Source organism: Pteropus alecto, unplaced genomic scaffold (genome assembly GCF_000325575.1).
Source record: "Pteropus alecto unplaced genomic scaffold, ASM32557v1 scaffold5, whole genome shotgun sequence".
NCBI lineage: Eukaryota > Metazoa > Chordata > Mammalia > Chiroptera > Pteropodidae > Pteropus > Pteropus alecto.
Window position 1 is genome coordinate 30,511,117 of NW_006441953.1, and position 11,201 is coordinate 30,522,317.

Consider the following 11,201-nt stretch of genomic DNA (forward strand, 5'->3'; position numbering starts at 1 on the left):
CCCATTTTACTATAAGGAAATCGAGGCACCGGAAAGTTAAGAAACGAATTCAAGGTCTCACAAAGTGGAGGAGCTGGGATTTGAACCCAGGCAATCTAGCTCCAGAACCTGCACTCCCCCACTACCCCGACTCACACACACCCTGTTTGTTTTTCAAACTTTGTTATGTAGGCTGACATACACAGAATATTTTTACATGCCGTACATGTAAAAAGTGTTAACCATTTAGCTTATTGATTATCACAAAATTTAGGGCCCATATTCTTAAGCACTCTAGCAAACCATGTATGTGGGTTTTGATGTCAGACCTGGTTCGAATCCAGTTTCTGTTACTATGTGACCTTGGGTGAGTTACCCTGCCTCTCTGAATCTCATAGTTTGTTCAGTGTATTTGTCAGGCTTGTGATGATTAGAGCATGTGATAACATCTAGCACATTTGGTCACAGTAAGTGTTTGCTAAATAGTTTCTCTTAATAATTAAGATCATAAATTATGTTGGCTTTGTTAAGTAGTCTACTCCTAACCTGTTAGTTGCCTCTCAGTCACTTCATGGGTGATGACTAGTAGATGAAACGTTTTGGGGTCGTGGAGAATCTCCCATGCATTGAGAGTCCTTAATTTAAAATGTCTCACCTGTGCCTTTTAAATAGAACAACCCGAGGGCAGTGTGACTTAAATGTCTGTTCCTTAGGTTTGTAAAAGAGACTTTGGGGACCCTCAGCAGTTAAACCCCAGTTTCTGTCTGGTTTGCTGATGGACCAAAACTTATTTAAACAATACTGCATTAAGTTCCAGGTGCCTAAAAGTTCCCGTTTACCTTCCAGGGAATATATTGAGCTAAGAAATTATTTTTTTTAAGGATTTTTGTCCTAAAGAATAACCCACTTAAAAATCACACTACTTTTATGGTGACTTTTCTATTCTACAAAATGCAAACTAACCCAGTGTTCAGGCCGCCGTGCGGGCAGTGCAGAGTGAGCACTTCAGAGTCAGATCCAGGTCGGCTCAGCTCAGCTACTTTGTCACGTGTGCCTTCCATGCCCCTGTCGTCTTGTCTGTGAGGAGGGTACACAGGCGGCGGGTGTGAACACTGGACGCCCAGCACACAGCGCACACTTGGTGAGCAGAGGCGGCTGCTCGTGGTAATTGTTAATGCCGAGGCACCTGAGACCATTCTTCCCAGAACCCTTTCTGCCTGATCAGGCAAGTTAGAAAGGGAGACTCAGGTGGTAGGTGCTAGTGGGGCCCTAAGGCAGGCTCACGTGCGGGAGAGGCCGCACAGACCCGTGGGTTCTCCTCGCCGGTGGACCCTCATTTTGGAGGCTCGATGGGCCTGTCCGCCGGGGTCGAGGGGAAGGTCCGGTGGAGCCACCACTCACATGGGGAGGCTGGTAGTCCTCCAGAATTCTCACCAGGAAACGAAGGGCCCCCAGGAGGCCTTGTGGAGAGTGACGTGGGCGTTGGGGAGGGGAGACTCAGTCGGGGCCCTGCCTGCAAAACGGGTGGGTTGCTGCGCCAGGCACGGGCCGGAATCGTCCCCGTCTGCAACGGGGCACAGCCAGTCTCGTTCACAGGAGGGCTGACGACTAGTGGTGCACCATGTCCGCGTCGGCTGGGTAAGCAGCACAGCCCACCAAGGGGCCCTGGGGCACATGCGGATTTGAGCCCCAGCGGCTGCCACGTGGAAATGGGGACTTTGGGCGGGCCGCGGGCCTCAGCTTCCTCCTCCGTGGAATGGGCTGTCACGGGCACCAAGAGCTTAGAGCCGTGCCTGGTGCTCATCACGTTGTGGTTTTATGGTGGTGCCCTGGTGCCATCAGGTGTCGCACACCTGGTCCTGCCCTCTTCACACTGGCTCTGTGAGAGCTGTGCCCTCGGAACACGGCTGTGCGCTTGACTCAAGAGTCAGGACGAGAAGTCAGTGGTGGAGCTGGGTGACGGGGGGCTGGGCGGCGGAGGTCAGGGCACAGCAACGCCCGGTGCTGATGGGGGTGGCGAGGAGGCGGCTGTCCTCCGCAGTGTCTGGGGCGCCCAGACGAGGAGGGCTGCGCTGTGGCACGTGCCCCGTGGATGGGAAGGAGCCACAGGAGAGAGACTGCTGGCCGGGTCTGCGTGCGAGGCCGGCGTCACTGCTCCCTGAAGCCACCAACGAGTGCATCTCTCCCCCAGGAACATAACGAAATCATTTTGCTGTGGCTTCGTAAACGATCTATTTGCTTATGAAGACTTGGTCAAGACCTAGTCCTGCTGCTGCTTAAGGAGGAGAAAATCAAACGGCTGCTTCCGGATGGGACTTTTCTGAAGCATCAGTCACCGTCCGCTTTCTGACTAGTGCTGAACTGAGCCGCGGCCCCGGCGGGTGAAGGCTGTCGCGTCCCTCAGGACCCAGTGTCGTGGCACGCAGATCAAATTCAGATGGCCTTGCTGCCTGAAATGAAAAGTCTCCCTCTCATCCGCACTTGACATCTTGTGTGATTTTCTCTGGTCTGGGAGGCGGCCAGGCACCATCACACGTGTGTCGAGCGCGTCCGTGGCTGTGCCGGGCTGTGCCGGGCTGTGCCGGGCTGCATCTGCATCTGCAGCCGAGCCCGCGGCTGCACACTGCTGCGGTCGCTCCCGCGGGGCTGTGTCCTGGGGCCCCAGTGGTGTGGACTCTGGGAGGAGGCCGTAGAGGGAGGGATCGTTTTGCTGTCCTGTGCCATCAGTTGCTGACCGCCGTCCTCGCTGGCTCGTCGGGCAGTGGACGTGATGTACGGGGGCCGTCGCCCACTCACTGTGTCTCGTCCACGCGCCCTGGGAACGCGGTGGGGCAGGCTTCCTCCCTGTCTCGTCAGCCCCGCTACTCACCATATTCTTGGGACAGGACCCTGCTCACAGCAGGTGTTTCTTGGGTGGACTGTTGAAGCCCGCTCACTTAGAACGCAGTCGTTAGTAATAATCGATTCAGCAGACAGATTTTTGGGTCCTGAATCCATGTCGGGCATTTGGCCAGGCAGTGGCGTCCAGAAGCTTCGAGCACTGTGCCTGCCTGAAGCTGAGAAGCCTGTGTGGAGAGGCCTGGGAACAGCTGTAAATGCAGTTGTTTTAGGTGGGGCGTGGCCAAAAGAGCCTAGGAGGAAGGAGGGCCTGCAGCTTCCTGGGACAGTTAGGAAGGCCTCTTGGAGGAGGTGGCCTTGGAGCTGTGTCTCCCTGTGGCGCCTGCTGCCGGATCCCCAGGGGTGCTGATGGCCACACTGGGAGAGCGTGGCGCAGATGAGAGAAGTCAGGGTGGCAGCACGAGGCTGGCGAGGCTGGCACGGATGGACTGGGAGGGCCCTGTGCCAGCTTAGGGAATTGAGGCTTATTCTGTCGTTAGAAAGCACGTGACTTGGAGGCAGGCTGGCATCTGCAGCCTGGCCTCCTGGCGGGCTCCCAGAGTCCACCGCGAGCCCGTCTGAGAAGCACGCTCTTTGTGCAGCCCACCCCCACCCCCGGCCCCCTGGGCTCCAGCCGAAGGCAGGTGCTCTGGAGTGTGGCTTCTGGTTTTATGGCACGGGTGGCACCAGGTGGAAGGGTTTGAGGGCGGGTGGCCTTGGCCCTTGCAGAGTTTGGTTTTAGAGTGTTGCAAGCGGAAGTGCTTTTTCCCTTTTAGGTTTGTTTCCCTGAAGGCGACACCCTGTTCCTGAGGTTTAAGGAACTTAAGCTGGACTTGGAACCGGTGGAGGCTCAAAGGTCGCTCCGCTCCGTGTCTCCCTGAGAGAGGCCCCCTGGGCGCTCTCCTGGCCGCTAGGGCGGAGGACGGAAGAATGGAGGAGGAGGGAAGAATGGCGGAGGAGGCCACCCCAGCGGGTTGGCCTGTCGGGCCTGCTTCGTTCTTCCCTGTGCTTTCATCTGGGTCGTTGGGAGGAGGGGTCCTCGCTAGGTGGTCCTGTCGTTCTAGTGTCACAGTTGCGGTTTCAGTTCCGTCTTGGCAGGCGATTCGTCTCTTCATGGAGCGAAAGTCGAGGGCATTCACGTTTCCTGGGCGCTGACTGTGTCACGTGCAGGTAGCTGGTGCTCTCACCAAACCTTGTCGTTTCATTAATGCTCAGGCCCGCCTGGGACTTCTGTGGCATGGCCCGTGTCCCTGCTGGGGAGCAGGGAGGTCGAGACTCAGAAAGGTTGAGTGTCCCCCCTGAGGTCGCCTCAGCTGGTCAGTGGCAGAGCCAGAATTTCCGCCGGGCCTGTGTCTCAGCTCCCCCGTTCGGGCTTTTTGCCAGTTTGACCTGTGGAGTGTTGCTGGTGTTTTGATAATTCTAATTACCTTTGACATTGGCAGAGGTTAGCTCTTAACTATGTGCTAAAAATGTTTGTTATTGCATTTTCCTTTTAGTTGAAAAAAAGAACTTTCAGATCTCTATGCCTTTGACTCTCCTTGTTCCTGGTGGGGACCCTATTGCTTCACAGCCAAGTGGAGGTTCAGTTCAGGGCTTTTCCTGGAGCGGGGTCCCAGAGACAGTTTGCTGCGGACTCGGGAGAGGCTCAGCCCAGGAAATTCAAGGGACCATGGACCGCGAAGCATTTAAAATGTGTTCCCGTGTGGTGAGGTGGCAGCCAGGTCCTTTCGGAGGGTGGCCGAGCGTTTCCTCTGTAGGTTGGAGAAGCACTTTATTTTCTGCGGCACCTTCGTAACTTCGTTTTCGCGTTAAACCGATTTCGTGTGTGTTTGTTTCGGGGTAGCGCAGTGTGGCTCCACCCCCGAGTGGCACCCTCGGCGGCTCCACCCCCGAGTGGAACACGGTGACGAGGCACCCTCTCCTTGCTCCCTGGGTCGTATTTCAGGTTTTCTGTGCAGTCCGGGCTGTGTTTGGAGTCTGGTTTCCACACGTCCCTTCCAGCGCCGTGCTGACCGGATGCTTCAGTTTCTGGGAGGGAAGGACTTGACCCCCTCCTCCCTTTTCTGCTTTTAAAGGATTCCCTTCTGCTGTGCTGACATTGAGAGGCAGGCCAGGCTTCCTGAAGGGGAGCAGGAAGGCCTTTTGCAAAAGCCGAAGTGACATCCAGAAGAGAGTGGTTGTCATCGTTGCTGTGCCGTGTGCTTCGTAACCGCGGCTACCTGCACGATGGTAGCGGCTACGAAGGGTACGTGCTGGGGGCCGGGGCCGCCGAGCGCTTCTCCCACGGTCCTCTGTTCAGTTGTCCCAAGGCAGTGTGGCGGAGCTGGGATCAGAGCCAGGAACGTCTAAACCCAAAGCCCCGTCCTCTGTGCTGTTCTACTCCGTGGATTAAATACACCACCAGATGTCCCATTTTGACATTTTAAAGCAGGGGTCCCCAACACTCGGGATACGGACCGGTACCAGTCCGTGGCTCGTTAGGAACCAGGCAGCACGGCAGGAGGTGAGCGGCGGGCGAGTGAGCGAAGCTTCATCTGCATCTGCAGCCGCTCCCCAGTGCCAGCGTCACCGCCTCGGCTCCACCTCAGATCGTCAGGCGTTAGAAGCTCACAGGAGCACCGGTCCCTGGTGCCACAAAGGTCAGGACCGCTGTAAAGCACAATAGAAGGTGGCATAACATAAGCCAAGGTTCTCAGTCCGCTGGGGACTGTGCTGCCCAGGCTGGTGTACCTCTCACCCCGTCTTCCCAGCCCGAGTCTTAGGCCAGAGGACAGTGGGCAGGGCCCTAGACCCACGTGTGGCACGCTCAGCGTTGACTCTCCTCACGTCTCCATTGGAGGTTTGTGGTTTCTGTTTTCCCTTTACTGATTCCTGTCCTCACTGAGCCAGCCTTCTGACCTGGGTTTTTATAACTTCAGACTAAGCCATTCACCCACGAAGTATGGCCTATTTAGGGGTCAGTCCCCTATATCCTAGCCCTGCCGCTAAATAACAGTGTGACCTTGGACCTGTTTCTTAACCTCGCCAAGCCCCAGTTTCTTCTGTGGTAAAGGGGGTAGGACGCCTGCCTTGTAGGCCTGTGACTGAAACATTAGTGGAAGGCCACTGCTGACTTGGATGTGGTTGGGTAGTCTCCCTGTATGTGGCATATGCAAATAATCTGGTTGGTCTCTGTCTTGAAAACATCTCGATCTTTATTGTGTCAGAACAAGTTGAATCTTGACTTATGTATGGGTTATGCATTGACATACTTTTGACAGAGGTAGCCTGTATATAATTTTAAAAAGCACAAAAACCAGAAAGCTCTCTCTGCCTGGCACAGCCCTCATCCTCCCAGTGCTACCCTGGGGGTCAGAGATGTGACTGGTGGCGGTCACGAGGGCGGCCAAGGCGCTTGTCTTCCATATGTGGTACTGCGTGTATTCCCTGAGTCATCTGCCTGTCATTTTATGTCATGGTAGTATATGTGAGTACTATAACTTCTGGTCCTAAATTACAACTTGAGTGCGTAGGACTTTTTTCAAGGGTTCCCCATCGAAAGGTCGTCAGGACCTTTGAGCTCTGCGTCAGAAGAGTGGCGTATTTGGCCTTTGCGTCCACTGCCTTACTTTCCATTTCGATGTTTTTCCTAGTTTCTCCTTGGACCAAGATGACTGATGGAAACCCTTCCAGCTCCACAAACGGTGTGGCCTTGACGGGCGTTCTGGACGGTCGAGCAGGACACCACACTCAGACCCTGCAGCACCTGCCTCTCAAGGTGCCCAGGTCCCGCTCGTCGCCTGAGCACGGGCCCAAGCCGAAACTCGGCGCTTTGGACCAGCACAGCCTTAAGTCGGTGGACTCCGGCATCCCTACCCTAGAGATCAGCAACCCGGAGCCGGTCCCCTGCAGCGCGGCCCATGGGAAGAGGAAGCAGTCCGAGGCGGAGCTGGGCGCCGAGCGGGCCTGCCACAGCGCAAAACACATGCTCACCTAATCTAGACCACAGGCCATGAAACTGAGATCCCAGTGTTAAAGTTTAGGAGTTTAAAAACAAGGTAAATATATGAACAAGAAACTTATATGAGCTCCCTCGTTCGCGCCGCCCGCTCCCGCCGGCGCCGAGCGGGAACAGGGCGTGCGGAAGTCGTCCACGTTCCCCAGGACGGGCTACGATGCGGTGAGGCTGTGCGGCCTCACCTCCAGCGCCCTGAGCCGCAGCGACGACGTCTCCGTCTGCAGCGTGTCCAGCCTCGGCACAGAGTTGTCAACCACGCTCTCTGTCAGCAATGAGGACATCTTGGACCTCGTGGTCACGAGCAGCTCCAGCGCCATCGTGACCCTGGAGAACGACGATGACCCACAGTTTACCGACGTCACCTTGAGCTCCATCAAGGAGACCCCTGACCCGCAGCGGCGGGACTGTGTGGACGACACCGAGGAGGGAAGTAAATCGAAAATACTGGGGCCGTTCAGTAACTTCTTCACCAGGTAATGCCCTTCGCCTCCCCGGGAGGTCTGGGCTGTCGGGTTCGGGCCGTCGCGTTGCTCAGAGTGAAGCGTGATGTGCGCTTCCCGCCCCGTCGAGCAGGCGCCAGAGCCCTGTGGGTTTGGTCCACTGGCGATTCTGCTGTTTGATTCCTCCTGACTGGCTGTCACTTCTGTGTCCCTGGCTCACTCCCACAGTCTGTTGTCACTTCTCAGCCTCTGACCTGCTGTGACTGAGGGTGACCCGCAGTGGTCTGTGTAACCAAATCCAGCAACCTCACTCTGTCAGCCTTCCCCTCCGAGGGGCCCTTTACGCCCATAATCCGAGTTTCATGGGTGGCCCAGAGGGTGCGGCTGATGGTGGCATCAGCGTTAGCAGCTCACTGTTCGCGTAACCCAGGGCCGGCATTCCCGGGCGTCCCTGTGTGTCCCCTGTGCTCCTGCATGGCTATGCGCCTGTGTTCATGTTCTGGCCCTGCTGCTGAGGTGTGTGCTGCCACGCGCATCCGTACCTGTCACCCAGGTGCCAGGCCAGGGCTGCTGGGGTCCCTGTGTCTTACCCGGAGCTCCCTGGGGACAGGGCCTACAGCACCGGCTTCTCATCTGTGCTCTCATGTTTTCGCTCAACAAGTGTTTGTGTCCTAGGCTCTGTCTGCTCTTGGCAGCTAATACGGGAGTCATGAGGCGTAGAAATGGTCTTGGGCAATGGCTGGGGCTGGGTGGTGGAAGTGGACACGTCGGTCAGTCACACAGCGAACTTGAACTCCCACCCCGCGGAGCGCCGTGAGGAAGGGCGCGCGCGGGCCATGGAGTGTGTGCAGGGAACGGTGCTCCGCTCCACAGCTGCCTCTCGGGGACCTGGGGCCCGGCGCCAGAGCTTAGTGTTGGGGGGCACTTCTGTGGTTGACCCTGGCTACTGCGGATGCGTGTGCCCCTTGCAAAACCCATGTTGCACACTGTAGTACTGGGTGTCCCTTCGAGATGGTGTGACTTGATGGCTGAGTCAGCCGGAGCCCCCTGTGGCCGTGGGCGCGCCCCCAACCGTGGCCTCAGTCGCTTCATCAGCTGAGTGTGGGCATCATCGCCGATGAGTCTGAGGCCTGTCCCGCGTGAGACGGTCTCTGACACAGGCCGTGGTTTTGTGGGGCACCTGTTCACTCTGCTGTGGCGACAGACAGATACGGCGCTACTGCAGAGAGCTCCCGGTCTCTGAATTCAGTAATTTATCACTTGCCTTCATCGGAGGAGCCCAGGAACTTCAGGGGAGACTCGTCGCTCTCCCTGCTGAGACCATAGCCCTAAAATCGTGCTGTTGCAGTTCAGATTTGTGTGGTGAGACCGATCTCTGCTCGGGTCAGTGTTTCTAGTGTTTCCTGTTTATGAATGAATGGCGCCTGTGCGCCTGTGAGATATGGCTCCTCGGAGGGATGTGGGGGACAGGTTTTCAGAATCCCTTGGATTTCTTGGCACATTGGGGGAGACTCACTCAAAATGAGGGTGGCTGGGAAGCAGCCTAGAGGAAAGAGCTTAGCTTTGGACTTCAACAGACCTGTGCCCCTGTCCTTGCTGTGTGACCTTGAACAAGTCACTTCACCTCTCTGAGTTAGTTTCCTCATCTCTAAAACAGCATTGGTAAGTGCCTAGCACGTGACGCCTAACGCAGTTCAGGTACGTCATACTGTTCGCCTTCACTGTCCTTGTCATCATCTGCTTCTGCCTCAGCCTCCTCCTCTGTCACATGGGGGTGACGAAGACTGCCTTCCCGCGGTGGCTGTGGGCGTGAAGTGGGTCCACACGTGCGAAGCAGTACCGACACAGAGCGAGCAAGCTTTGAGGTGCCAGTGCTTGTTGTCGCTGTCGTGACTGCTCCATGGTCTCTTCGCTGCCTTCGTCACACCGTCTGGGTCGCAGCCTCTCCTCCTCGACGGGAAACACCGTCAGTTACTGTGGGTCCTTCCTAAGGCTCTGCTTCTCGAAAATTCCTTTCAGCTTTGTGCCATGGCAATCAAACATCTCCTCTTTTAGCCCTCGGTTCTTGTCTCCTTAGCCTTGTTTTGATGGCTGTGACATTATTGTGAGCCATCACTAAGGACCTTTGGGAAGCGGATGGAATAGTAATGACAAATGAATCGAGTCTGTGATATCACAGGCCAAGTTTGGTGAGTTTCTTAAACTCTTAAAGTGTTAGAGGAGTTTCAGTCTGGAATTCCTTTGAAGGGGAAAGGGTTCTGTGCCAAAAATATTTGGAACCCACTACGCATTTTACAGGTAAATAAATTTACAGGGGAGTTACTGGGAGGGCCTGGCACACAGTAGGTCTTCAGACTAGGGTAGTTTTTGTTGAGGGCTGGTCCTTTGGGGTTCCCAGCCCAGGCTTCCTAGCCACCCATCCTGTTTCTCCACCTTACCTCGAGCCCAAGCGACTCCTGTGGCCTGGTGCCTGTCTGTACTCCTTACCCTCCCCGAGTCCATTTCCAGGTTGCAGGAAGAAGGGGGCAGCATCGTGGGAGGCTGGTCCCGGAGAAGGGGATTCAGAGGAAGGGCGGAGATGGCCTGGAGCTTGTGGCCTGAAGGAACAGACCTGTTGATCCTGACGGCCGAGGAGGGTGGCCTGGGTGAGATGGGGCTGGCTGGGCCTGACCACTGCCACCGGGAAGCCGCAGGCCAAGCTCCCACTTGTCCCTTTGATCCCTTCTTCACCCAGGCCGTGGTGAGCGGCTCTGTTGCAGACCCCGCCCTGAGCTTCGAGATGGTCCCTGCCCTTGGGGAGCTTGCCATTGGGGAGGGGGGCCAGACCAGACACTGCGGGGTTGGGGGAATGAATGCTGTCATGGGTGTGTGTGAGTGTGTGAATGTGTGAGTGTGTGTGTGGGGAGGTACCAGAGGCAGCAGTGCTGGTTCAGGAGTTGTATTAGCTGAGCTCAGTGTGAGTTCTCCTGCGTCATAGGCGTGTGATCTTGGGCAAGTTTCTTCGCCTCTCTGAGCCTGAAGTGGAGCATAGAACTACTGCACAAAGTTAGACATCAGATAAGTAAAGCATCAGGCTCACTTCCTGGTACCAGACAAGTCGTAGCGATCTGCGATTCTACGACAAGTAATTATCGTGTCTAAAAAACGCGTTTCCTAAAGCGTTTTCTAGCTCTTATCCCGGTACAATGCTTACTTCAATCAACCCATTCTTGAAAAAGTTAGATCAGGATTTCTCCACGTTGGCACGGTGGACATCTTGGGGCGGAGGAGTCTCTGGGAGAGGCTGTCGTACACTGAAGGCTGTTTAGCGGCATCCCTGGCCTCTACCCACTGGATGCCAGTAGCACTTTCCAGCTATAACAACCAAAAATGTCCTCAGCCATTGCCACATGTCCCAGGGGAGTGGGGTGGGGTTGGGAGAGGGGTGGACAAAGTCACCCAGCCTTTGAGGACAGACTAGCAGGTTGAAAAATGTTGGTATTTAATTGCTTCCTTGAAGGAAATTTACCACCGTAATGTAATTTGCGCAGGATCCTCATGCTTTGGGGACAGGGACTCGTTGAGGGATCCTGTGAGCAGGCGTAGTTTCAGCGTTTGTCTCGGGGCCCAGGCAGCAGGTGTGAGAATTCAGTGACAGGCTTGCGTTCCTCAGGAGACAGGGCTGCTTCTGAGAAGCCTGGGGGTCAGGGCCGCTGAGCTACTTCGGTCTGGAGGGTGGGGATTAGCTCTGACCACTGACACCTTCTTTGGCGTCGCCCTTGTTCAGCTCTCCGGAGAGATGATCCGAGACTCCTTGGCTGAAGAGAGGAGGTGGAGCTGCATTTGAAGGATGCACAGGAGGTTGGCGAGTGACGACAGGGCCCAGAGGGAACAGCTCGCGGAGCCTGGGCCGTGCGATGCGCCCGGCC

At 56.0% G+C, this 11,201-nt stretch overlaps 1 protein-coding gene across 1 annotated transcript in view; it reads left to right on the top strand.

The window, feature by feature from the left end:
• Nucleotides 1-11,201, top strand: part of TBC1D14 (TBC1 domain family member 14) — an 83,739-nt gene that overhangs the window by 2,939 nt on the left and 69,599 nt on the right. The window contains exons 2-4 of the mRNA XM_015594945.2: nt 4,932-5,101; nt 6,489-6,822; nt 6,925-7,326. Coding sequence (XP_015450431.1) covers nt 5,083-5,101; nt 6,489-6,822; nt 6,925-7,326 — 755 coding nt within the window. The 5' untranslated portion in view covers nt 4,932-5,082. The remainder of the gene's footprint in view (nt 1-4,931; nt 5,102-6,488; nt 6,823-6,924; nt 7,327-11,201) is intronic.